A 27,553-nucleotide genomic window follows, 5' to 3' on the forward strand; every position below is an offset into this window, starting at 1 on the left:
TAAAAATAAATCTAATCTGGTCTGTGTGACTTGTGAAAGCCCTTTAAATTCACATAGTTGTTTAGTGCTCTTACATATGAAGTGAAACACCTGAAACCGATGCAGTATATCTATACAGGCTTGAGAAGAGGTCAAACCACCGACAGTAACTGTGTGCAGTGGCGTTAATGTGAAGCACACACTCGACTGGATTCATCTGCTCTGGGGCTAAACTCAGCTGCAAACCTGATTAATTCAACTGAAAATGAATCATTCTGATTAATTTAGTTAAAAATAAGTCTGGCTAATGAATCCAGACTTATTTAAGAATCTGCTGTGAGTACATTTGAGCACTATAATAAAACGTAATGATGCAAAACATTACTGTCTAATCTGATCATCTCCTGAAATAGTTCTTTGATAAATTTAAGATCATTTTCGTCATACATAATATATCCTGTAGTGGTCTGATGTTTTTGATGAATACTTTTTATCTTTCAAGTTTTTAAGCTCTTTTTGATGTTGAATGCAGATAATAACACATTTTCTCCACTGAACTAAATATAAATGAGTGATCTTATATCAAGTCCAAAGTTTCTTAAATTAGATGTGCAAACCTATTCGGCTCAGTCAGAAGGTTTCTATTTTTAGACAGAACCACAACAAAGTGAATGTTTTATCAGAACTGAACTACCTTATCCCTAACAACAATACTGTCCATCAAATTAAGATTTAATAATAAAACAAATAAATTAATTAATTAATAAATGAAAAGTGTTTTCATAAGTTTTTCCTACCCAGTAGATAGTAAACTTTAATGGGTTTCCCAATTTTTTGGCCATATTTCCTCTTTTATTGTGATATTATTCTTTTTTTTCTAGCGCTGTCTTTTAATCTAGTTTTACGACAGCATATGTGTAAAAAAAAAAAAAGAAAAGAAAAAGATTTTCATAAAACAAATAGGAAGAGTAAAGCCCCAGAATCAGAAAGAAAAAAATTCACAGAGAGGGAGCGGATGTGTTTATATCAGAGCTTTATTTTGAAAATCCTAAACGGAAGCTAAACTTCCCCCTGTGGGTCAGCAGCAGCGGCAGCATCCCGGTGACGTGGATCAAGTTTGTGAAAGTTATTTATGCGACAATGATTGTTTTTTTGTTTTTGTTTTTTCAGTGAAGGCTCTTGTCCTGTCCACGTTTACATGAAGCAAAACTAAATGAAATAAATAGAAATAAAACCGGACAGCAGCTAACAAACAGGGCGCAGATACACTTCCGGTTTCCAGAGCTTGCTGAAGATTTAAACCAGTATGGTCCTCAACAAAGAAACTGAATCTGAGTCTCGGTTTTACGGTTTTACCCGAACAGTCTCGGCAGGGCTGATTCATCTCGTCTCTTTTTTCTTTACTGTGTTTATTGCCTTTCTGTCTCGACCTGGAACAAGTGAGTCCTCCCTCTTAAACTTCAGCCATTTTTACGTCCTTCTTCCTCTTTGAAAAGCATTAACTACATTTTCTAAATTTCTCCCTCTGCAGGTTGGTTTTCATGGCATCCTTTCCTAATGACTCTAGCTGTAAGTTAAACTCTTCGCACTAACCCATTGTGCAAGATCTTTCTATTAAACTTTGCCATTAACTAATTGAAGCCAGCTCTGTCTGTTAGCAAAATATCTCATGAACCACTGGACAGATTTTAATGAAACCTTCAGACAGCAATCATTGGATGCACATCTACATCTGATTAACGTTTAGAGTCAACCCAGTTGAAGATGGCCACCACATCTAATCAATATCATCCAACACAAAAATAGCACACTCTGTGGCTACGACTCCATCATTTCTCAGCATAAGATAAATTTAGTTTAAAGCTTTGGCATCAAAACCAGTGGGTGACATGCATTCCTTCAGGAAATTCTAGGTGTTTAGTTTTATTATAATGTATTTTTAGAAAATACTTTGCAAGACAGTTTCAGGCTGCATTAGGCAAATTCTACAGCAGCATCTCTGAGGTCAGAGGTCAAGTGCTAAACTGGCTGACCTGTCATCCCCTGAGAACATTTGACATATCAGTATTCATTTTATTTTTTTAAAAGGCCCCAGAGTTTTGAGCAGTTGTGATTTGATATCAAAACATTTTTCTTTCAAAGGGCAATTTATTTCAGTTTTGTTAAAGTTTTGTTAAAGTCATGACTAAAACATCCCTGACCAAACTTTTAAAACCACCTGTTAAAGGAATTTGTTGTCGGTGTTAGTACCATTTTTAAATAAACATTCGATTTTACTTGATTTGTAAATTACTGTACTGTCTGTATTTCTAGGTGTCTTTTTTTAAAACAGGATTTTAGTTTAAAAACTCCATTAATTGTTCAGGAAAACAATGAGATCATGAAATAATAACTACTTTGATCTTATTTTTCTTAATTTGCCTGTAGTTTGGCTTCTTCATGACAGAAGCCATCCTCCTCTTCTCGCCTCACGGATCCCTCATCAAAAGATTTCCACACAAGACGAAAGGCCGTGTTCACTGGGCCCTGCAGAGCCTCTGTTGCGTCTGTGCAGCCCTGGGCCTGGCTGCCATCTTTTACAACAAGCGCCTGAACGGTAAAGCCCACTTCACCTCGTGGCACGGTCTGCTGGGCCTGCTGACGGTCTGCGCGGTCGGTGGGCAGTCTTTGGCAGCTGCGCCTCTCGCTTATCCGTCTCTCGCCAAAGGCTGGTCCCTCGCAAAACTCAAGCGCTACCACGCAGCGTCCGGACTCGTCACCTACCTGCTCGGCAGCGCCAGCCTGCTGCTCGGGCTTTGCTCTGCGTGGTTCACGGCGTCCGTCGGGGAATACGCCTGGTACCTGTCAGCACTGTGCCCTGCTCTCAGCGCTGTCATCATAATGAACAAAGTCTCCAGCGCTTACACTGCTAAAAAGCGGCTGCAGTCCTAACAGAAAACAAACCGCGGACAGTTAAAGAAAGCCGTTTTCTTGCAGCTGCATCAGGGTTTACATATTTTATATCAGGTTGCAAAATATCTGCTTTTGCTTAATGCTTTTAGCATGTTTGATGAAAGTTAAAGTCATGAAGACCAAACAAAAAGTTCATTAAGTAAGCAACAAAATCCACACAATGTTTTTCATATCAATGAATAATGTGTACTTAAAATTAAAAATTTATAAGCAAAATCTGTGACCGGATGTCAGCTACCAAGTGTGTTTGTTTACCTACGGTAAGAGCTGAAATGACTGAAAAAAAGGGTCAAACGTTAAACCCACCAGCCATATTTGTTTACCTTACAGCCAGCCTATAACAGATCTGTCATGAGACTCAATCTTCCGCGTGATTTTTGGCGGATTCAGCTTCGTTTACGTTGAACGTGAGCCTGCATTTCAGAATTGCATTCGATATATCTGAGGGGTGTTCCAGAAAGCGGGTTTACTGAAACTTCAGAGTAAGCTATCCCTGAGTTTAGGTAAGTAAAACAGAGTTTGTTACCACGGTAACAAACTCTGTAAAGGGAACCTGCTTGCTGGCAGAAAACTTGAGCTTCCATTGGTCGTCATCGACCTGAAGCAGCTGTCTGACGTGAGTTCAGTTTTAACCAATCAGACTGATACTGAAGCAGAATTACTTCATGAAACCAGATATCAAAATCGCTTTTAGTCAAATTTTCTAATTTGTCTCAGTAATATAACCCTCTGAAGGTAAGTCAACTCAGAGTTTGTTAAACCTCCTTTCTGGAATACCGACCTGGAAAACTACGGGAGTAAACTCTTCCAAACTGCACCGTTTGATAAAGTTCAGGATGACCCTCATGTTTGACTTTATACTTTGTGATGAGAGCCTTTCAAATGACACATTGTCACAATAAAACTATATGTTCTGAAATAAAGCCATTTTCTATGTAACCAGTTCACACTGCAATAGAAGAGTGTTTTATTGTTCAAATAACATTAATATCACATAGTTATGTTTTTTTAACTTTGATTTAGGCTGCAGGTATGAAATCTTTACTGAATCAGCCATTAATGGATCAAAGTGAACAAAAAGTAAAAAAAAAGGTTACAAAAACGTTTTTTTCATTATAAATAAGTACATTTCAGACAATTAAATGAGAATTAGGGACACAACTGTGAAGCGAATGAGTAAGAAATCATGAAAAACATGATTTTAATGTCATTATTCCAGAGGAAAGAAAAAAGGGGGTGTTTCCACATCACTGAAAAAGAGTAAAGATGAAGACACGGGATCACTATTATGCATCTTGTACAGCTCCTCTGCTGAAATGATCCTTTTACAAGGTACTAGCGCCACCTTCAAATCTAAAGCAAACTGAATCACAGGTTCGGATGAAGAAAACCACAAAATCCTCGATGGAAATGAAGCAGCTGAAGAGACAGAGAGAGCAAAAAAAGAAAAGAAAAAAAAAAGTGAACAGTACTTTAAACTGCAGGGCCAAAAGATCCCCACAAGAAATCATAAATAAAACGTAACTTCATCGGGAATGATCTATTGTCTCAGCTTATCCAGTGTTTCCTAAAGGCTAATAATTGCTGCAGCGAGCCTAATTTACCAACAGAGGAAGGGGGCTTCCCTAAATCTAAACACCTCGAAGCGTCATGACAACACAGAAACGGACGGCTACAGAGAAGAGCACCTAAACTCCCAAATGCAACGCGTACCTACACTAACGGACACTACCGACAGAAGCTACTCACACCGCACTGCGTCTAAGGGAACAGCGATCACAGAGAAATGGCACCGTCAGTTTTGTAAGGCCCCCGCATCAACTCCAGCAGGTTGTGCCACAGTCGCCGGCAGTTTTACGGATATATCAAACTTATCTGGTTAGATGGTTTGTGGCTACATTGACTTGAGGTTGAGGTTTCACCTTCCCAGGCTGTGCAGATGTAATCGTTCCTATCGTTTTGGTAACGTTTGTTCTCAACAAGTTTTTTGAAAAGTCTTTAAATTCTTATATGGGGTGTGGGTTAAATGATCATAGACCAAAGGGAGATAAGGGAACTTCAATAAGAAGCCCCATAAAAAAACAAACAAAAGGTAAAATCTATGAAATGAGCTAGTAACATTACTCCTTGGTTTGAGCTCCTTTTGGCTTTCACCCTTGCTGCTCGTATTCACGATGCCGTGTCTGCTCTAAACGTCTGTCACTGATTCCTCTCACAGGCCGATAAAAAGCAGATGGGTACCACATATAAATCCTAAAACTCAAGACCATTTGTAGTTATTTAAGGCTAAAACTTAAAGCACACGGTACAAATCCATGTCCCCAGTCCCTGTGTTGACGAAGGCTAACATGAAAGTACATTCGTTTTAGTTTTAAGGGAAACAAAGCAAATGATTCAACTGAACATAAATTTGTCTGTCCAGCTTTAGAGCTGGGGCGAGTTTATCATCATGATAGTTACTGTAATATTAAACAATCTCGCTACGACCAAAATCTACACACTGCACAGTTTTGACTTGCAATATAAACAATGATAAAGACTGTTATTTACAACGTATGAACATCTGGAGTTATAGCGTCACACATCTTTTCAACAGGGGATGCTACAATGTCTATCAAACTGCTAAAGACTAAAATATGCTCTGAATACCTAAAATTTCTGGTTTTAAAGATAAGCCCCGAAGGATTTCCTCTGTATATTGTGGATCTGACCAACACTAAGACCCCATTATCTACTGTGAAGTTTCGCAGCTTTTTCACTATAAAAGAACCACTCGTGACAATAGGAGCATGTCAGCGTTCAACAGGAGAGTGCAGCAAATTCAATCCGTCTGCGTCCCCAACTGTTTCGCAGCAATATACCACCGGAAAAATCCAACATTAAACAGTTTTAATAACACATTTTCACATGAAGTTCTGCGCGGCGACACCTTGAGTAAAAACGTAGCAGCAGAGGCTGTGCACGGCCCCTGAAGGTTTCAGCTGGTCCTCGTACGACAAAGGTCTGTTCCCGTTGATCTGCTGCGCCAGCCGAACAAGTCTGTGATATTCAGCATAAGGATTTTTGTTACTCTTGACTCTGTAGTCTTAAGATGATTCCCTCGTTTGCAGGGGAGAGTCCATATGTGTACTGAGAGCATTAGGAGTGGGAATTTAGACTTTATTTCAGAGCTGACTGAAGAATAAAAGAGCCAAAACATCAGTCAGTTAGCAGAAACTTTGCCAGCTTGATCGAGTTGTTTGTGTTTAGGATTATCCATCTTTGCTTCCTGAGAAGAATGTAATTTATACATTTAAACCTGTTTAGATCCGTACACACAATCGTTTTTTCATCATCAATCAGACCTTGTTTATTTTTTCTTTAGCTATTATAAAGATTTTAGTTCATTTTTGTATTTTCATTCCCATTCCTAATGTGCCTTAGGTAAAACATGCTGGACTGCGTGGGGCTGTTTAAAATGTCACTGTCCCGTCACCTCTATCACATCGTCGTCGGAACTGTCCCCTCCGTTTACTGAACTCGGATGTCTGTCTGGTTGGGTCAGAGCGGCCCCCAGCAGGCTAGAAGTGGGGTTGTTGAAATGGGAGAGGAAGCCAGACGTAGCAGAGTTGGAGTTAGGGGCGGAGAATCCCTCCGTCCCCGAGAGGAGAGTGGTGGGGAACATTCTTGGTGCAGAGAGAAGCGACTGACTGTAACCGAGAGGGAAATTTGGAGAAAGGAGACCAGCCATGTTGGGGTTCATTAAATATGGAGGCAAATGCGCAGACGGGAGGGAAGAAGAAGTTCCTGCTGAGGGTGAAGATGACATAGGAATGGTGGTGGATGCAGAGGAGAAAGCAGACGACGAAGAGGGCGTAGGAAGGTGTCCATTCCCTGTAGCAGGTTGTCTCAGTAAGTCTGCACCTGCTGAGGGGAACATGGACTGCAGGTCAGCCAGAGTTTGTCCCGGAGGTTGAAGGAACGACGATCCACCACCAGCCATTAGAAGAGGCTGGCTCATGTGGCTGAGGTTCCCCAGAAGGGGCGTAGAGTTCAGACCCACAGGTGGAAAACTGAGCCCACCTGAACCCAAGGGCAGACCTGGAAAATGAGCTGCAGCGGAGGTGTGTTTGCCTCCCGCTTGTGCGTTGTTGCCCTGGTTTTCGTTACGCCTGCGTTTATTGCCTCGCACCTCCAACGCTGAACTCAGGAGGTCGTCACCGACTTGCCTCCTGAGATCACCAGCCTGTGAACCGCCTCCATCTCCTGTTGGCGCGGACGACACGTCTGACGGTAACGACGGTTCATTTCCTGCGCCAGTGGATGAAGAGTAGTTGCTGAGCTCTCTGAGAATCTCAGAGCTCGAAGGAGAGGAAGGCCGCTGATCACTGTTAGGAGAGCGTCGCTGGTGATCGACAGGCGATGAACAACCGTTACTGACAGGCTGGATCGAGGAGCCCTGGGTGTCTGAAAGAATAACAGAAAATATGCCATTATTCCTACTGATATGCAATTTATTTTTAGGGAGTATTACAAAAACAGCATTATTAGGTGAAATATACCCCTTTGTCTTCAGCTATTATGAACAAGGCAGTAATTGATTGAAGTACTTTACTTTAAATCACATTCATAGTTCAAACTCAAGATGTACAGGCTTTACTTGTCATGCAGCAAAAACAATGGTGGAAAAGCTTTTAGGAGCACAAGAACCCATTCTTTTAGGGTGTATAAGTTCTGTGCATCTTTACAATATACGTGGGAGAACACAAAAATGAAAAATAAATTTGCACCTCTTGAAGGAACAGACGCCCCGATCACTGGTCTGCTCATCTTTCCAGATCGAATCGCAAAAATCCTTCCGTCGTTCGTCCTGATGTAAGTACCTGTGTCAGAGAAAACCCAATGAGAATTAAGTGGTTTATTTATATATGCAGAGAATCGGTCTTCAGCACGTCGTTGCGAATACCTTTCGATCCTCTGATGATGTGGATGCTCTCTCCTGCAGGAATGCGAGCTTGAATATCTGTTGCACTATTGGGTCCAGGGATCACAATATCTGTAAATCCGGTTAAAAAGATAATCAGACTAAATATTTGCAGTAGAAGAAAATCTAACATTCAGTGAGGGAACTGACATGCCAATATCAGTTATTTTAGAATAAGTAAAAAAACAGTTTAATACCAGTCGTGGTGACAATCCTTTGCACATAAACTCCAGCTTTCTGCAGGAAGTTGAGCGGGAGGCTGCCTGCAGGGCTGGAGCCTGACATGCCCATGCCGACCTGGCGAGGCATCATTGGGATTGGCGTTGACTGGATGGGCCTGACACTTGCTACTGGCTTGTCATCCGGTCTTGTCAGGGGACGCCTGGAAATATAAGAGTTGAGCTTGTGAGACAATCGCACACATTCTTCAGCAGCGGTATTTAGTGTGTTAGAAACCCATTGGGAAAAAAAAGTGTAAGTGCAGCCTAAAAATAGCTGCTTTGTTTGAATTTATAGCTGCAAATACAGTAGTGATTATTTCAGTGTACACTTATGGATTCCAGAAACAAAGAATCCTCAATGAAGAGGGAAAAACAAGCAGCTGAAACCCACCAGCCGCGTTGGTTGAAGGCTGCTATGCTCGCAAGCGCATGATCACTTGTTGGGTAATAGGGGGCGTATGATGGGCGAGAGTAAGGTACGGAGGCTCGTTTCTCATCCTCATAGCTCTTCTTTGCAGCTCTCTTCTCTGCTTTGGTCAGTTTTGACTCCTTGCGGTCTACGAGCAGTGACTCATGGTGGAAAGGTGGCTTCAAAGACACATGGAACAAAAAGTATAATGTTAGATTAACAAAGCTGTGTTTCATGATGACATCAAGTTATTTGACAAGTGATCTGGGATTCACAATCATCTCATGAAGTCATTTCTAAAAGTAATAAGAGGGCAACGCAGAGGAGGTAAAACTAATAACTTTTATGTTTTTGTATGTTTTTGTTGATGTGGGACTTAAAGCTGAGATCTGAGTCTAACACAAAGCAAAGAACTCTGACCTCAGGTTTAATCCAGGTTATTGATCAGAATCTGTTTTAGAGCCAACAAATAGTTTGTTTCATTCTTGTTTAACTTAAAGATGTTACTGTTTGACTTTTTGGCTACAGCTTATAAGAAGGAGAATATCTGCAAGAGCGGCTGTAAAATCTAAAGTGAAAGCCTTTCAGGACTGAAAAGATGTCTGTGTTTTAGGACCAAAGACTAGAGCAGGACCAACTCTACACATCTGTCTCTCAAACACTCTAAACATCCTTCAACAGGTGAATTCTCAAACTGTTTAAGGATTTATTCTTTATATTTACTCATGCACTTAGGTAGGGCAGTACAGAATTCTACAGAACAAGAATTGACCTGGCAGGTTCTAAAATATGCACATAAATACAGACCTACAACATCTTTCATGCAGCTGTACCTTTGTGATGAGGTTTGGGTAAAGCTGACAAGCTTGATGTATCACTGATTCTAAGTCCTCTTGGAATTCCAGCGAGACTTTTTCAGCCTCAGGCTCCTCCTCTACAAGATGCAGCAGTGACTCCACTTCCTTACGGGTGAAGTTCAGCACTGGATTCAAGTCGTCAACGACACGGTCTTTAAAAAGATAGAGGGAAATGTTTGTAGTTCGCTGACTAAGTGAAAAACCACCAGATCACACTGAATCAGTAAACAAGCAGAGATTCTTACCAGACATGCCCTGTTTGGAGACCTGTCTGTCATAGATCTTCTTCTCCAGTGTAAAGTCGCAGACGAGGCGGTAAATGTAGCAGTGCTTCCTCTGACCGTAGCGGTACACGCGACACACTGCTTGGGCATCGTGACAGGGGTTCCACGATGCGTCAAACACAACGACTCGACTGGCTCCGATCAAATTTACCCCCAAACAGCCCGCTCTGGAAAAAACAAACAAATGATAAACCTACATGATAAAACAAGTTTAAGAAATGATAAAACGAGTAGAATGGAAACAGACCTGGTAGAAAGGAGGAAAACCCATGTTGTTGTGTTCTCTGGATCATTAAACTGATTAATAAGGCGTTCTCTCTCTGAAGCAGATGTGCTCCCGTCCAGTCCTGCAGACAGAAGGATAAACTGACATCAGCTCTTAACTCTTGGTAACTTGCAACAAAATTATGACAGTTTTAAATCATTAACCTTTCTGATAAATCTCTACCATCTCTCCAAAAAAAGTAAACTGACTGGAGGACTTATTAATGATGTAAATTATATAAATAAAAACTGCTCATCAACATAATTTTTTCTGGATTACAGTGAAACGGGAGCACTTTGAGACAAAGAAATAAAAATCAACAATTTGATAAATGCAGCTTGTTTGAAAAAAAAAATCTGATTAGACGACTCACTGTAGTAATTGAGGTTTCGAACCCAGTTTGGATTCTGGGTGTCAGAGGTGGCGATTCCTTCAGGCATAGGTCTCTTTGATAAGAAGTCCTCGAGTACCGTCAGGGTGGACAAACTTTGACTACAGAAAACACAGATAAAAAAAAAATTATAAGTATAATAAGCACACTCTTAAATAAAGCTAGAAAACAGGCATCAGTTGTTAAACTTACAGCATCTTTTGTGCAATACATTAGGTGTATTATAGATCCACTCATTCAGAAATAGACAGTGTGGGATTAACAACACTTTAATTTTGAACTGGGAAAAGGAGTGATTGAACCATTGACCTTTCAAATGGTGACTCTTTCTCTTCTACTTCTCAACCTCAATATAAAAAAGTCTAATATTTATTATTTAATGTCAGGACAGAGGACTTACCTGAAGACCAAAATCTTGTCTCTTCTTCTTACACTTTCATCAATCAAGTGAAAGAGCAGAACCATCTTAGCAGAGTTCTCCAGAACTCCAACTTGGTAGTTTGACATTATGTCCTTTGCCTGAGAAACAACATTTTAACATTTTCAACCTAATTAATTAGTAGTTGAGCTCAACTAGAAAAATACAACAAAAATGGCACTTTATTCATGACATACCCATTCATATGTGATGACCTGATTGGCTCTGTCTTGAGATGGATTGATTGGAGGATTGAGTTGCGGCAGGCTGTTGTTGACTTTGCTGTTGCTTGAGTCCTGCACTTTGGTCTTCAGACCAGCGCTGGGAGCAGGGCAGCGAGGGTTACTGGCCGAGGTGATGTCATCCAGGTCCAGGTCCTGTTCGTTGGCCTGGTTCTCCTTTTGCAAGGCTTCATAAAGGACATCTGGGTGGTTCCAGATCTGTGAACATTAAGAAGAGACAGGTTTTAACTGTTGTAAAAAAAAAAAGTCAAACTTGTTACTGCTAAACAATAGAGAAAATCAGTCATACTTTGCAGCAAACACAGAAGGCTTTGAGTGGGTTGAGACCGAGCCAACCGCTGTTTCCCGCTTCTCGAAAGCGCTTCATGAACTCAGTATACAGTGCCTTCTGAATGGGCGAGAGGCGCACCAAGATCACAAACTCCTCCTTACTTGGAAGATGGTCTCTCAGCACATCGTGACCTCGTCTGTGAACCAGAAAAGCAGCACAGGCAGCATTAAAAAAAGAAAAAAAAAACATCTTCCAGCAGCAGTATACATTTGATTATTATGTCCAATTTCTGAGTGCAACAAAAAGTTCACCTCTGAACAAAACCCTCCAACAGGCTGTGCAGCACGTGGCTGCGGTAGCGCATCAGGCGGACATCTTGAGGCGTGCTGTCCATACACTGACCGTTCAGAATGGGACGCTCGAACATGTTGCTGAACTCCTGCCGCGTGCCTAAAAAGTCCGGCCTGACGAAATCCACCATGCACCAGTATTCGATGAGGTTGTTTTGAAGCGGGTAACCTGTCAGAACCACCCTGCGCCGGGAGCGGATGTTCTTCAAGGCCTGCGATGTGCTGGCGTGGTAGTTCTTGATGCGATGGCCTTCATCACAAATCACCACGTCAGGGCCAGGCCGTGTGATGGCCTTTTCAATTCCTAAAAAGAAAGAATGAACCTGAGATTAAAAAAAAAAAACAAAAAAACAACAATAGAGTCAAAATGTCCTGTTGCTCATGTTCTTGTGGTTACCTTTCATAAGTTCTTGCTGTCGATCCTCTTCATCCAGGTCAATGATGACTGGTCCAGCAGGCTTCTTTGTTTTCCTCTTCTTCCCCATCACAAAGCTCTTCTTCATGGACAGCAGGCGGTACATCTCATAACCCATCAACAGCACACCGCCATCTCTGGACCACTCCTCCACAACCTTGGCCCTGGCCATTGTTGTCCTGCGGGTCAAACAGTCAGCATGAATAACAAATGCCTGACAGTGAAAACTTTGCCCCGTTCATATGCCAACATGTCACCTACTTGTGCTCGTCATTGAGAATATGAACTTTGAATGTGCGGCCAGTGATGAACGTAGGGTCAGTGTCAGGGGGCAGGGCATCCTGGGGTGGCAGCCAGAGGTTAAACTCTGTCAGCCAGTTCTGCAGCGTGTTCACCTGAAGAAAAAAAAAAAAAAAAGGAGGTTTTATCATCATAACACAGTGACTCTTGAGAGCATAAATGTGTGCTCCAAGTAACATGTTTACAGCTTGATTACTCACAGGGACAATGGCCAGCACAGTGTGGGCCTCAGTATTCTTAAGAAGGATATCGATGAAAGAAATGACTTGTAGCGTCTTGCCCAAGCCCATGCTGTGGGCGAGGATGCAGCCAAAGCCACTGCTGGTCTTGTACCGCTCCAGAGACTCAATGAGGTTATCATAGAGAAACCGGATTCCCCCAATCTTAGACACAAAGAAACAAACAAAAAACATTCATGATAACATATGCTGCACTGTGATGCTTCTGAAACTTTACATTTTGTGAACTAGAGAGTAGTCATACTTGGTGAGGTTTGACAGCTCTGGCCAGCTGAGGGGCGAGATAAATATCTTTCTCCTCTGGAGGATGGTTGATATTCACCAACACTTGACCCTGGGCATCAGGCATGTTCAGTGCATCATTGATGTGTGCACCGCTGCTCTCCTCGGATCCAGTGGCGCCCTCAGCATCCTCGTCAGCTGACTCGCTGCTTATCTGCAGGGCGTCCTCATCCCCTGAACTGAGCTCTATTACATCTGTCCCATTATTACCAAACATTGAGTTAGGGACTAAATCAAATCTCACGTTGCTTAAAATCAGTTGGAAAAAAAGAGTATTAAAGTTGCACAAAGCTAGCACCTTCCTTACCATTTCTAATGGCAAGCATGGGCAAATTTGCCTCCACTTTTTCATCTTCCTCACCACTGCTGTCCAGACAGATCACATCTGACTGGACTGCAGGGACTAAATGAGATACTTCTGCTAACAAAGCTGCCGTTTCCACTGTTACAGAAGAGAAAAGGGGGCATTTAGATTTGAAGTATCACAAAGGTATAACAAAGGGTGTGATCCATAAATATATATATTTTTTTAATTTATGGATATATTAATCACCTAGTTGAGGATCTGGGAGTACTGAGGCAGGCATAGGGAATTCTTTCCTCTGCTGCTCCAGTCGTTTCCGCCTCTCCATCTCTTCCTGCTGAGCTGCCTTAGTCCCAGCCTCCAGCTGATCCTCCTTTAGCACCTTTCTGTAAGCCCAAAAAAATGTCTAGTTAAGCATTTAAAGTCCAACACGCTCCTTAAAACAATGTCAAACAAATAAACCCACCTGATATTTTTCCTCATGTGAGCAGGCTTCGATGGTTTGGAAGGTTTGGAGCCTTTTGAAGACTTTGACGATTTGGGTAATTTAGAGGTTTTTTGTTTCTTGGTTTTAATAGAAGGTGGTTTGCTCTGGCTGGAGTTCTCGGGGCTGGTCGGAGCCTGAGAACAAGAATCAGGTCTGGAAGTAGCCCTGGAGGACGGACGGGATGCAGGCTGGGATGGAGGTCTTGAGGAAGCGTCTTCAGAGCAAACTGAAGAGTCGTCCCGGCCATCCTGAGTCTCGTCTGTTCGGCTCTGGACACTTGCAGGTTGGTCTTGAATACGGAAAGACAAAATTTCAATAATGCTTTGCTTTTCAGACATTTTGTTGTTGATTTTCCACAATGTTAGTGATTACTTCCTAATCCCAATTGCATGACCCACTTTCAGCTCACTTTCATCTGTCAGATGTAGGCAATGTAGATTATATATACATTTTCTGTATAAATTTTCCCCATTTTTGTCTGCTTGTTCCATAGCAACACTGTTTATGTCGAAATCTTTGCTTACAAAAACAAAGCTACTTACCAAAACCATCGTCTTCATCATCTCCGTCGTTTTCGTCCTCATCAACCTCCATGTCCTCATTGTCTTCCTCTTCCTCATTTTCCATACACTCCACTTCACTCTCAGAGCTTGCTTCCAGGTCACTTTCTGAAAACGCCTCTTCAGACATGTTGTCTTGCAAGGCTCTCAAATATTACCTGCACACCTTCATCAGGAGCTTAACAACAGGAATAGAACAAAAAGAAAAGTAATTTATTTTTATAACAATGGGAATAAGACATAAAGGCCTGCTATTCATGAAATATTTGTACCCTAAGCAGATTAAACATGTAAAGGCCTATCTTTGAGTATTTATAGTAACTGATATTTAACTATCCAACAAGCTATCTAATTTGTTGCGTTTGCCTTCTTTAAATTACTACAATTCTAAACAAAGTCTGCACAAGAAAGAGTAATTGTATCCCTTTTATAAATAAAATAAAAAATTATTTATAAAGACCCAACTCACAAAAAGTCATCTCAGTATAACAGCAAAACATCAACAGGTCTAATCACATGTAAACCAAATCAGTTCAAAACAGATCCCGATTTAAATGCAGAAGTAAACAATCTATTGTAGTTATTAAATTTCATAACGTGACAAGCTACATTTGTCCATCTATAAAACTTTAGAAGGCATAATATTTTTACTTATAAGGCCAAGTAAACTCCAAATTTTATTTGGCGGAAAAGGGTCAAAACTGACTCCTTTAACGGAGGCTGCTGACCCCTGAGAGGCTTCGAGAGAACAGAAGCAGCTAGCAGCTAGCATGAAGCCACCTCTGCAGCCTTTGTGCTCCGTGTTATTGTTGTTACTGAGCATCAATCAGCTCTCGTTAGGTGGCTCAACAAATATCGAGCTAACTGGCTGCATGCGGACAAACTGTATTGTTTTCCTCAGGCTGAAATGCAAACATGTAAGTTAGCTAATTACACAACAATGAACGCAGATTCAACAGCGGGAACACACGTAGCCTCCGCGTGTGAGCGAGCAGTGGTGTGTGGCTGCAAAGTGAGCTGGAAGAAAACGGGACCGATCAGCTCGATGTTGCTGTGAGAGATAATCATCTAACATTGATTGTGTGGGTGTAACGCAGCTAATGCTAAATTGCTAACACACTCGGCTAATTAAAGCGCGTCAGCTGCTCTCAAGCATCAAGGGGCTGTTTGAGCTTACCTTCTGCACGCTTTATTGTTCAAGAAGTTAGGCTGCTAGTGCACACAATTAATAGTTAATCGAAAAGTACAATAAGTGTGTAAATGAAGGGACAAACGTTGCTCATTTCCATTTTTTTCCAGTGTGACCATAAATACTGCCCCCGCAGCTACAACTAAAAACAAAGTTCCTACCTCCTCTTTTTTTTCAATGTTCCACAATGGGAGATTTTATTAATGTGGTCGCACTCCAGCGTCATTTCTGAATATATATAATTATATTCAGTTTGTTGCATTCATTAAATATGAATACAATTTTCATATATTGCTGGCAAAAAGGGATATTTCAAAAAAACTGTAAAGGTGTCAGAAAAATGTATTTAAGAGGATTTTATCATCATTGTATTTAGACAGCGTTGAATAATGTTGTATGGGTAATTTAAAACATTGTATACGTATTGCCATTTGAACAAATAAATGCTTAGTTGATCAGTCAGTTTTTATGTTATTTATTCAAAGTGACAAATCTTAGACTGTAATCTATGGCAGTGGTTTCTAAATCTTTTAGCTTCTGACCCAGAAAATAAAATGACAGAAATGTTCAACTTGATTAGCATTGATTAAACTACACGAAACATTTAAACATTGACATAATGTCAACACAAACACCCATAACAACTATAATGCAATTAGTGTATGACTTCTGTTTTATTCTGTACTGACAGTTGTTAAGAAAATATAATATTATACTATACTATTATACTATTAGCTGTACTTTTAAACTTAAATTGGACATTTGGAGAGCATTTTGGTGTTTCATGAGTTTTGGTAACCAAAAGGTCTTGAAATTATTGATATGTTAGTTGTGACTAAGCCACCTTGTTGTGTCGGTTCATTTAGGTAAATAAAAAAAGCCAGTGGGCAGAAAAGAACGGAATGGAAGGAGTGCATAGACACTTGTACATACTTACATTTTAAGTTTTCACATTTTGAATATACTAAACATAAAGAGGAATTGTTGTATTCTAAACTTGGTAAGGATTAGTATAATTGCTGGATAATTTTATTACATAGTTTTATTGTTCTACATATGTGTTTAGGCACATATAGTTATAAACTATCAAAACTTAATCGAGTCTATGCAATTATAAAGAGATAGGTAATATTACAAGAACTAAAATTGCTATTTTTAGTGAGCCAAATGATCCGGATCTCGAACAAGAGCTGAATTTCCCATCTCGGTTGATTTGCAGGCCGGACTGTTTTTGTTGTGACACCGATCCATCCTCTCTTGATGACGTCGTTTATTTGCGACTCATTTTGCCTTTTGTGTTTATGTTGGGCTTTTCACGGTTGTTTCGTGAGTAAAAATGGCGTTCACCTAAAAAAAATATATTCATATTATTTTAACCGCTTTTGGACATGGATTTGAAACCATCTTAAATGTTAGTCTGCTGTGGACGAGTTAATAAAAATGAATAAAGGGTGGCTGGAGCTCGAGAGTGATCCAGGTAAGAATTTTCGGAAACACCGGAGCTAACAAACATTAGCTTCTGCATGCAGCCAGATGAGCGCTTTGACAGGGGCTTCAAAGCAGTGAAACAAATAAAATGTGACGACTTCTAGTTTCAGCTTGTATTGCGCAGTGGTAGTGAGCGAATGTTTTAAATACGACTGAAATACCGAAGGAGCAAAACATTGCTGATTAAAGTTGTGCTATTTGTTTAACTTAACACATCCTATATGTCTGATTTGTGAACTGCAGGCCTGTTCACTCTGCTGGTGGAAGATTTTGGTGAGTATTTGGCATAAAGACAATTAAACTTTAACTGTGCTTCTGTCAACATTTTCTCTTAGGGACAAAAATATATATATTTCTTTGTTTATATAGGTGTTAAAGGTGTGCAAGTTGAGGAAATCTATGATCTTCAAAGCAAGTGTCAAAGGTTTGCAACTTTAAATCAGCCAGAAATAAAGTTTGGCATCTGGCAGATAAAGTTAACATTCACGTGGAGGAATATAAGAATCTACCTTCAGCATGTAATGTGCCTTCATCCTCTTAAAACATTATGTTGATGGTGATAAGTGTAATTTTTATTTTCTATTTTTCCCCCAGTCCTGTTTATGGCTTCATTTTCCTGTTTAAGTGGATTGAAGAGCGTCGGTCCAGGAGAAAGGTCAACACTTTGGTGGATGAGACTTCGGTCATTGATGAGGAAATTGTAAATGATATGTTTTTTGCACATCAGGTAAGTGCTTCATTGGTAACAAATGTCAGTCATCACAGTTATTTCCTGCATTATTGTATTTTTTTTGTTGTTGTTGTTGGGTGCAAATTTGCTCGTATGTCTAAATCTGGTGAATGCTTGTGTTCCTTAATGTGCTCTTTATTAAAATGAACAACAACATATGATTTTTGTTCTGCCTGTAGTGTAATGGGTATTTATTGTCTGAGCACAGTAATATTTGTTATAAATTTGCATTAAATTACAAAAAATGTTGGTATGTAGTTCTTCTAGATATTTTGCTGGTGTCAAAAACTATACAGTTGTAATCAGAATCTTTGTGTTAGTTGTAAAAATGATTTAACATTTAACCAGAAGGAGGTTGATTTATTTTTGTTGTTGTCAGTGATCCATAAGCAGTAAAGTTAAGTGTTTTCATACTTTTTATTGGGATGACAAATACTAAAGATCCTGGTTGGGTTCAGACTCTTTCCACTGCTGTATGGATTCAGTTTGTGGTGCAGGCAACTTGTGTTCATGTCTCAACAGTGTATTAGATCAAATATAATTAAACAGCTGGTGATTTTTAACATGGCTTCCCAAAGAAAAAAAAGAAGCTTAAATTACAACACTTACAAAACTTTAGTAATTATTACAGTATTATTTGGCATGAAAGCATGCATATTCCTTGTATCAAAGCTGAAAAAATACATAGTAAAGAAATGGTTATAAATATGATTCAGTAGACAGAACAAATATTCTGCAATGTACAGATTAATTTATAAATCATAATGTATAAATGTAGATGTTAAGTCTATTCAGCTGTATCAGGGTAATGTTATATTCTTTCACAAATATTCTTGTTTGTCTTCTGTCCATATTTGTAATAATTTAATGTGTTTGTGTAACATGTTTAGTTGTATTGAAGATTTTAGTTGTATTGATAGTTTTGGACATCTTACTTTATTTTCTGTGTAAAAAGCTTAATCAGGAAGTAGAACAAGCAAATTCATGTTTAGCTGGAAAAGCTGGTTTCTGTGCTGTCCTTGGTTTAAATAATATTTCAGCTCAACATACTGCAGAAAAAAGAGAGTTGTTAAAAAATGCATGGTCTTATTTGACATGTTCATGGTGTTTTTTGTTTTTTCCTTCCAGTTGATACCAAACTCGTGTGCCACTCACGCTCTGCTGAGTGTCCTTCTGAACTGCAGTGGAGTTGAGCTTGGCACCACACTCAGTCGCATAAAAGCTTTTACAAAAGGCTTCAGTCCAGAAGTATGTTTTTTTCCCCAATTGTGCATTAACAGCTGGTATTTTAATGATATTTTGATAGTGGTAGTGTTTGTTTTAGCTGTAGCATGCTGGGAATTTTAAGTTCAGAGAAAGCATCATCTATATTCATATGACTTAATACTAAAATATGCATTAGAATACACAATATTTGTTATATTTCACATGTTTTATTAATTTCCCTTGTAAGATTTGGCCAATATTTCTCTGGCCAGTAAATTTCAGATTTTCTTTTCCTTTTTTTCCAGAGCAAAGGCTATGCAATAGGAAATGCCCCAGAGCTTGCCCGAGCACATAACAGCCATGCCAGGTAGGTTACAAATTTTCAAATGCTCCTAGGTTTGTAGGGGAAGAAAAAAAACATCTTTCATTGGTCTATCATGTTATATAAGATGTCAGCCTTTGTGCATGCACTGGTTTCTCAAACCCCGTTTTTTTGGTGCGTTTCCATGGAGACCGGAGCCCAGGCACCTTCCGGAGAAACAGAACGGGATCAGCGCAGTGCGGACCATGGAAGCCTTCCACTTTGTCAGCTATGTGCCAATCAAAGACCGTCTCTTTGAACTTGATGGACTCAAGGCTTACCCCATTGACCACGGTGAGAATTTATACTGCTGTGGAAAAAAAATGGAAATTGAATTCATATTTCGCCATTTTTAATCCACTGCACAACCTGAAGTCAGGTATAGCTCCATGATAGATTCTTGTTTTATCTAATGGCGGCTACTTAAGTAATGAATAATGAGCCTGTTTTCACTTTCTTTGATAAGTCTGGGGCTGTTTGTGAACTGCTATAAAAAGAAAGATTTATATTATTATTAACATGTACTTTAGGGCCCTGGGGTGAGGATGAGGAATGGACCGATAAGGCTCGTCGTGTTATCATGGAGAGGATTGGACTGGCCACCGCTGGGTGAGTCATGCACCAGTTAGCAAAGTGCTTTAGCTGCTACATTCACCCTTAAGGCTTAATTTTAATGCTGCTGCTCCTCTTTTCCCCAGCGAGCCGTACCACGACATCCGCTTCAACCTGATGGCAGTGGTGCCTGACCGCAGAATGAAGTACGAGTCCAAACTGGAAATTCTGAAGAAGAATCGACAGACTATCCTGGAGGGTTTGCAGAAGGTCAGGAGCTGAGACAAACAAAGTTTCGTCACGAGCTTAATGCAAATGTCTTTATGTGTCGGTAGAATTTTATCGGACCAGATTTCATTCATGGACCATCTTCTCGGATGTATTTGTAAATGAGTTATGATTTCCAATATTTGTCGTCACATCTTCAGATGATCCGACTCACTCAGACTGAGCACATTCATGACAAAAAGCAGCAGGACTCTTCCTCCCCAGACGAAAGCACCCCTGCCATCAAGAAAGAAGCAGATGCAGGCCCAGGCACTTCCCAAGGATGCTCTTCAGGTAACTTGGTTGACTTAATTTCCACCACCTTTCCCTGAAATATTTCCTGTCATTTGTGTTTGGGTTTATGATTATGAATCTCAAACTCGTACAAATAAAGCGGCTCTCATTTTAGATTCAGTGGATGATTCAGGGGCCCAGTCCAAGGATGGATCCAGCTCCTCAGGAGCCACTAAAGTCATGGGAAAACCCCCAGTCCCCATCGCACAGCAAGTCACCAGTCCAAACCCAATTGTTCAGCGCCTGCCTGCCTTCCTGGACAACCACAACTACGCCAAGTCTCCAATGCAGGTGAGAAGAAGTGGCGTGTTTATCCTGCCTCAGGGGTGAATTCTGATTTTTATTTACTTTGAGGGAACTCTTAAGTTCTTTTGAGTGATTTTGATTGTCGCAAAAATTGGGTTGTGGTCATCAGTTGTTTGTATTGCTGACAGTTCTTCAGCTGTTTTCTGATAGTCTTTGGCTCTTTAATTTGTGAAAGATTGGCAGAAAGCTTCCAGGTGTTATGATAACACATCAGAAAATGGTAGGTCAATTGTTTTTATGTAAGACAATGCAAAACAGCAACTAGTTTTGGCTTTAGAAGGCTTTAACTAATTTATTTTACGTTCAAAAAAAGTTGTGAGTCATTTATCATTTTCTAGGATTGTCACTGAAGGTCATTGTTTTTATCTATCTTGCTTTTTGTGTCCTCAGCTATACTTAGTAGTGGCATTCAGGATCAAAACCCTTCAAAAATAGACTCAAAGAAATTAAATTTCTTTGTCATTTGTATACATTTTCTTTTCTTTTTTAAAGCAATTTTTATGACTGTGGATGTTTAATTACGATTCTTTGACTAACAGGAGGAGGAAGATCTTGCAGCAGGCGTTGGTCGCTCTCGGATCTCAGGCCCACCCCAACACCAGTACTCAGATGATGAAGATGACTATGATGACGATGAGGAAGAAGTGACACCTACTGCAAGCACTTCCACCAGGCAAGCATTGTAATTATTTTTTTATTTCTTTTGCTCATTTTTTTTCTCTCTTTCTTTTGTGGTATGAGCTAAATCTAAAGTTCTTAGAATTTTTATTTATTTGTTTTTTTTTTTAAGATTTCGACGGAAACCAAGTCTTCGCTTAAGAACAAGCCGGACCGGGACGGGAATGGAGAGCCAGATTGCCCTCAATGTTTTGGCTGAAAAACTGAAAAAAGAGGCTCAAAGAAAAGATGCTTTAAATACCCCCCTATCTGTGCGCACCGAAGGTCGCACCGGGGGGATTTGTATCACGTCTGCCTCACAGCCGTCCCCCACACCGAGCAACGAAAGCACCGACACGGCCTCGGAAATTGGCAGCGCTTTCAACTCCCCCCTCCGCTCGCCGGCACGCTCCCAGGCTGCCACGCGCCCGTCGAGTCCAGTTGCCTCCCATCTGTCCCGAGTTCTGTTTGGAGAAGATGAAATGCTGAGGCTAGACTCCAGACATAACCGTGCTGTGAGAGAACTCGGCCCCTCTGTCAGCGTAGCGCTGCTACACCTACAGGAAGACGGAGTCATACATGCTCTCCCTCCATCTGGTGAGAACACACGGCCATCAGAAATGTGTTTTTTAAAAAGCCTCTGCTGAAGTGAACACTACACTCTGTAACTCCCTTTCTATTTGAGTGCAGAAAACAGAATGTGACTGTAATACTTAATTATGTATCGTCTGAGCTAGGAATTTCTTTAAAGGGCGTTTTTTTGTTTGTTTGTTTTGTTTACCTGTACAGGAGATTTGTCACCGGAGGGCACTAAAGTTTGTACTCCAGAAAAAGTAAAAGTCAAAGAGAAAGCAGATGAAAAAGATGGTGTGAAGGAGGGACATGAAGGAGCATCAGTGGAGGTGAAGAAAGAAGAGGAGAACAAAGAGGGAGCAGAGGTGAAACCTGGCAAGGAGAAGCTCAATGTTACAGAGTCTGGTGCAGACAGCAAGGCCCCCGGGGATAAGTACTCTCCTAAAGTAAGTCTGAAAATTATATTTTGTTGTCTTGTACTACATACCTTACTAGGCTTATATGAACCACATCAAACCTTTTTATAGTTTCTGTTTCTGACGCTGCTAATAAAGAAGCTGATAACATATAGACATACATGAACACAAGCAGAGGATCACCCTGTTGTGTTTTCCAGGAGCTGCTCGCGCTGCTCAAGTGTGTAGAGGCTGACATTGCCAACTACGAAGTGTCTCTGAAGGAGGAAATCGAAAAGAGAAAAAAATACAAGGTAAGTTTTAAAAAAAAATCTGGAATCTCGTGAGACTTCCTAAAGTGGATTTTAATCCACTTGTTTTCATTTGTTCAGATTGATGATCAGAGGAGGACGCATAATTATGACGAGTTTATCTGCACCTTTATATCAATGCTGGCCCAAGAAGGTAAACCTGACTGTTTCCCTTCACAGATTATTTTGGCTTCTCTTTTCTCTCTCTCTCTCTCTCATCCAAATTCTTGCTTTTGAACGCTCATAAGGTTTAATCTAGAGGCATGTAAAGGTTTGGCACAATTTCAAAAACTTGAAAAAGTTAGCTAGATGTAAAAGGATGACAAAACTTACTTTCTGACTTTTTAAGGAAGGTCGGGTCATTTTTGTTAGGTCAAGTTAATTTTTTTTTAATAAGAAATGTGATGGGCTTTTTCACATAATAATGTTTTATAATGTGCTTCCTAAAAAAGTGAAAACTGTGTCAGCCCTCAGACATTTTTAAAATGATGTGGATAGACTTGAGTAGTGGACATAAGACAGCTGTAGCTTGTCAGAAACAGAAACTTGTTGCAGATTTCCCAGACAACAACTGAAAACCTCTCAGGACACCAAGTTTTTCTGGGGCTGGATACTTGACAGAAGGTTATTACTGAGAGCCAAACCTGCTCCAGACCCTTTTTATTTTGTGTTATTTTTTTAAAACAACAAAAAAGTTCAAAATGGAACTCTTGTTCAAAACACTATAAATGTTTCATCTCCAACTTGAACACGAGGTAATCTTTACTCATTTATCCGTTGACATTGATCTAAAGCCCAGACTTTTGCACCGGTCTGCACTTTTCTTGAGGTCTCGGTGGTAAATCATTAGTGTCAAATTGTTGCACATCTCTACGCTGAAATGGATACTTTGGTTGAGGTTGTCTGCCTTAAACCACTCAGCTGTGAAGAGTCTCCCCAATTAGAAAGAAAATGAACAAAAAAAAATGTCAAGTGGATTCTTTATACCAGCTAACATTAAGGCTTATTTTGTAGAACTTTCCATTGAATTTGACGAAACTTAGGAAAACTTTTAATATGTATTTTTTTCTAATTACTGCACACCCTCTCCCCTTCGGATCATATTTCTTCCCGCAGGCATGCTGGCCAGTCTCGTGGAGCAAAACATTTCTGTGCGCCGTCGGCAGGGAGTTAGCATCGGCCGTTTGCACAAGCAGAGGAAGCCCGACCGAAGGAAACGCTCCCGGCCTTACAAAGCCAAACGGCAGTAATCACAAACAGTCCGACAGTGAAAAAGTAATCTGTGAGCAGCAAACAATCTTGGCAGAGAGGACAGAAACCCCGATGCACTCCTGAAAGTTGGTCCTAAAGGCCTTGTCTGTTTGAATTTTAACCAGAAACTCTTCTGCTTCGTAAAATGGACCATTGATGCTTGTAAAGTCATATTACTGAAGTATTTTCTACATTTGAATTGTCAGTACGGTAATAGTTTCATGGAGCATGGACTTATTTAAGACACCTGTAACTGTATATACTCTAAAAGTCAATATTTCTTCAGTGCCAATTAATTATCAAATAACAAATAGCTTTTTTTTTTTTTTCATCTTCAGCACATTCAGTTCATGGACTCACTCTGTAATATAACATTGTCTTTTTTGTTATCATGACACGTTTCCTGTCAATTTCAGTCTCAGCATGTCAGAATGTGTTTGAATTCTTCTTATTTTTCAGTGGAATAACTTTTTGACAAAGGATCTTTACTTCTTTTTTGTACAAATATCTTTTTTGAGGTCCTGCAAATGAAACACCAGTTCTTGTGTTATTTTTCTACCTGATATGGATCTCCCAGTGAGTAGATATTCAGGTGAATGTTGACAGCTGGCTGGTTTTTGTACATATTTATGTGTTCACTGGCTCACTTGTATTCTGTGCTTGTTATTTTAATTCTGAAATAAACTTAGTGAAAATACCTTCCTCGGATCTACGTAGATTTCTTTAGTATTTTAACATTTTTAATGTCACACAACGAAAATGTTTGCTGGAAGATTTACTTGTCAGAGAAAAAGAGGTTTAAGTAGATCAGATTTGCACCCGGGATTATTTTACATAACTTGTAGTGACAATAGGTGTACACTAGGGAGAGTAATTTTCAAAGACAAGCTGGATCATTTCAGATTTGTCTCTGCTGAATCATTTACAGTTTAAACAGAAACTGATTTATATAACAAACACAAGACTTTGAGGAAAAATTTATAACTTTTTTCTAACTAGATGTTATATTCAAAATGAAAAATTGGAAGAAATGAAAAATTTAATTTGTTAAGGCTTCACAATGTTTTTTTTAAAATGGGGTTTATTGAAATTTTTTTTTGCCAGTCGGGCACATTTTATTTGAAATTTTACGTAATATTTTATAAAACATGGAGTGTTGTTGGTAAATTTGGTTTATGTGTAAGTAACTGAGGAAACTACGATTATTCATAAACAGTTTTTATAAAAATATTTTTTATTCTTGTCTCTTAAATGATCACTTTGTTAAATAGTTTTAGATAAAATAGATTTAATCTAAACTTCCACACATTGGTTTGAGTTGTTTATGTATAAGTTTTTTGCTTGTATTTTTCTCTTTTCTGTATAATAGTTTAAGGTTGGCAAGAAATTATGAGTCTTTTTGTGAACTGTTAATTATTCTCCACCACAATCACTTTTATGAGACAAACCACAATAAAAAAATACAGTTTGATATAACAACAGATGGTCATATTTTATACATTCAGTAGTGTTTAACTAATGTGTGCAGTCCTCGTATTTTAGTAATAAAAGCTTGTAATGGGGTAGACGTGAACTGAATGTAGAAGGCCTTGATGGGCCTCAGTAATGGTCGTTTGATTTAAAAGTATGGCAGGTCATTGTAACATTTAATCAAACCACACGTACCTCAAATTGCTTTTTAGATATCAATAATAGTGTTCCTTCTCTTATCAGCCAGAATTAAAATTAAAGATCTCTAAAATAATATTCATACCAGTAAAAGAAAAGAAAACAAAAAAGTTTAAGATCTCTGAAAATAAAAATTCTCACATACTTTAAGAATCTATAGATCCTTAAAGGATATTTTAGGATCTTTTAAAAGAGGAACCTTAAAAAGATATAACCTTTTAAAGGTAAAAAATACATTTTTGTTTTTACCTTATAAGAAGGTGAATAGACCTTATTGTTTATTTATGATAACAAACTATCATTATATGAGGTTATTAGATCTTTTTATAATAAGGTATTACAACACATTATAACATTATAGTATACAATATCTTCTATATAAGGCAATATAATACATTACCCTCTATTATAGCGAATATAATGTATTATATGATACAGTGGCCTTCCATACATGCCTTTAAGCTTGAAATAACTCAGCTCTGTGAGCGCGCACGTACGAGACACACTAGTCACCACCCATTGCGTCAGCGCGCTCCCTCAGCCTCTCCGTCAGCGCGCGTGCTCCGTGCGGGAGGCTGAATTGTAGGCGATGATGGCGGAAGGGGAGCAACGTTGAGTTTCACCTGACTTTCCACCGCAGCTGTAGAACCATCTACAACACCGCTTCTCTCCCGTCGAGACCTATCCCGCGGCGATGGGGAACGAGGCCAGCATGGAGGGGGAGGGACAGCCGGGACAGGCCGGCCCCGCCGTCCCCGCAGCAGGTGCTCCGGCTTCCATTTCAGCACCACCGGACTCTGGACAGCTCATCAAGCCCAGCAACGGAGCGCCAGCCGGAGGAAGTGGCTCTGCGTCCGGCCCGGGGATTAACAGGTAACCGCGATGGCTAGGAGGCTTCGCCGCCGAAGTGTGGCTTGAAAGCGGCGTGGTGTTTTCCCTACGTTTGTACAGAGAGCAGCGTAGACACAGGATCAACCGACTGCATGTAGATAGACTTGAATGGGCGCTCAATTATTTATTTGAAAATATCCCTATCGTCACAATTCGCCACCTCTTCTTGATGCCTTCAGCAGCAACACTTTGCTAGTTTAATGGCACCTTGGTGCCGATGTAAAACGCGAGTGTGGAAATAATAATATGGTTTTAAGCCGTTTCAGCAGGAATTTCTACGCCCTTTTTACGCTGTCTGCCCCGAGGATTCAGTAAGTGTCATGAATGAAAAAGCGACGTTTCACCCCCCCACCCCCAACCCCCCCTTCTCCCAGACTGAATCAAGGGCTAAATGTGAACAGTCGGATCTCAGGAATAGGATTTCTTCGCATATCCTCAGATGATAAATTAGAAAGACAAATACGGTTCGATAAATTAGTAATGTAGATGATGCAAAGTGCACTGCATCTCGCGTTGAAGGGATGGGTCGGTCCTATTACTGCCTCCACATGATTACCAGTAAATCCAGAGTCATTCTGAAAAACGCACACACACACACACCTTCCTCCTTTTCCCTGTATCCTGATGACAGTGTGTGTAGAATATCAGTGCTCCCATCAGATATCACCATCGTCATTGAGAGCAAAGCACCAAAACGCAGAGCTACGGCAATCAGATCTCAGCCTCAGATCAATATGCTGTTAGAGAAAAATAGTTTTTCACCACCACAGCTGCACAGAAGGGCTCATTTATTCCGGGGAGGGGGAAGTGGTGTTGCATCTCTTTAAATGAAATCCAGACACTGGGCTCAGTCAGACATGGCAGCTTTTTTTTTTTTTTTTAACACGACACTGCTCCTCTCCCACTGATCCTTCCACATTTGAACCCCGCCGCTGCCTCAAAAATAACTGGTATACAGGGGCTGGTCAAACATGAGCCCCTCTAAGATCAATGATCCCATGTGCTGTAGCAGCTGGCAGGTCTGTGTTTTCTGCGTGTGGGCGTGTGGGTTGGGATTACCCTCCTAACAAGATCTGATATTGCCTTAATTACACAGTTCAACAGTTGTAGACCTGAACACACACGTACTCACGCTCACACACTGCTACACGCTGGATTTGCCACACCTATTTACAATCTCTCTATACCTGGTTTTCGTAGATTTGCAGTAAACTTTTCTAATGCC

General features: G+C 40.1%; 4 protein-coding genes across 8 annotated transcripts in view; 3 read left to right on the forward strand and 1 right to left on the reverse strand.

The window, feature by feature from the left end:
• The first annotated feature begins 925 nt into the window (after positions 1-925).
• LOC108247380 (cytochrome b561 domain-containing protein 2) lies at positions 926-3,886 on the forward strand. The gene is made up of 3 exons (XM_017435448.3): positions 926-1,418; positions 1,511-1,548; positions 2,407-3,886. Exons 1-3 carry the CDS (start codon positions 1,286-1,288, stop codon positions 2,908-2,910), a joined length of 675 nt encoding a protein of 224 aa, XP_017290937.1. The 5' UTR covers positions 926-1,285; the 3' UTR covers positions 2,911-3,886.
• Positions 3,879-15,505, reverse strand: rad54l2 (RAD54 like 2). 2 transcript variants are annotated; one of them, XM_017435488.3, is made up of 22 exons: positions 15,367-15,505; positions 14,172-14,367; positions 13,609-13,918; positions 13,392-13,528; positions 13,146-13,280; positions 12,801-13,033; positions 12,518-12,700; positions 12,279-12,412; positions 12,000-12,196; positions 11,564-11,906; positions 11,271-11,448; positions 10,937-11,179; positions 10,722-10,840; positions 10,304-10,422; positions 9,913-10,012; positions 9,627-9,832; positions 9,358-9,533; positions 8,507-8,703; positions 8,092-8,276; positions 7,877-7,966; positions 7,701-7,793; positions 6,392-7,377 (listed from the first exon to the last, which is right to left on the reverse strand). In XM_017435488.3, exons 2-22 carry the CDS (start codon positions 14,317-14,319, stop codon positions 6,392-6,394), a joined length of 4,512 nt encoding a protein of 1,503 aa, XP_017290977.1. In that variant the 5' UTR covers positions 14,320-14,367; positions 15,367-15,505. The 2 variants fall into 2 exon arrangements, with proteins under 2 accessions (XP_037831240.1, XP_017290977.1); XM_037975312.1 differs by lacking the exon at positions 15,367-15,505 and having other exon boundaries at positions 3,879-7,377; positions 14,172-14,319.
• A 1,153-nt stretch (positions 15,506-16,658) lies between these two features.
• Positions 16,659-24,471, forward strand: bap1 (BRCA1 associated protein-1 (ubiquitin carboxy-terminal hydrolase)). Of its 2 annotated transcripts, none has more exons than XM_017435432.3 (17): positions 16,659-16,855; positions 17,110-17,139; positions 17,236-17,290; positions 17,461-17,593; positions 18,725-18,844; positions 19,108-19,169; positions 19,315-19,457; positions 19,694-19,772; positions 19,862-19,985; positions 20,144-20,276; positions 20,392-20,567; positions 21,122-21,264; positions 21,373-21,836; positions 22,029-22,258; positions 22,429-22,521; positions 22,600-22,672; positions 23,635-24,471. In XM_017435432.3, the coding sequence occupies exons 1-17, from the start codon at positions 16,819-16,821 to the stop codon at positions 23,766-23,768; spliced, it is 2,229 nt and encodes a 742-aa protein (XP_017290921.1). In that variant the 5' UTR covers positions 16,659-16,818; the 3' UTR covers positions 23,769-24,471. The 2 variants fall into 2 exon arrangements, with proteins under 2 accessions (XP_017290921.1, XP_017290922.1); XM_017435433.3 differs by having other exon boundaries at positions 21,122-21,255.
• Positions 24,472-25,971: 1,500 nt separating this feature from the next.
• Positions 25,972-27,553, forward strand: part of bsnb (bassoon (presynaptic cytomatrix protein) b) — a 73,401-nt gene continuing 71,819 nt past the window's right edge. For 2 of the 3 annotated variants that reach the window (XM_017435455.3, XM_017435456.3), the window contains exon 1: positions 25,972-26,310. In XM_017435455.3, coding sequence (XP_017290944.1) covers positions 26,132-26,310 — 179 coding nt within the window. In that variant the 5' untranslated portion in view covers positions 25,972-26,131. The remainder of the gene's footprint in view (positions 26,311-27,553) is intronic. The other variant, XM_017435457.3, reaches the window with a different exon arrangement.

Source organism: Kryptolebias marmoratus, linkage group LG4 (genome assembly GCF_001649575.2).
Source record: "Kryptolebias marmoratus isolate JLee-2015 linkage group LG4, ASM164957v2, whole genome shotgun sequence".
Lineage (NCBI taxonomy): Eukaryota > Metazoa > Chordata > Actinopteri > Cyprinodontiformes > Rivulidae > Kryptolebias > Kryptolebias marmoratus.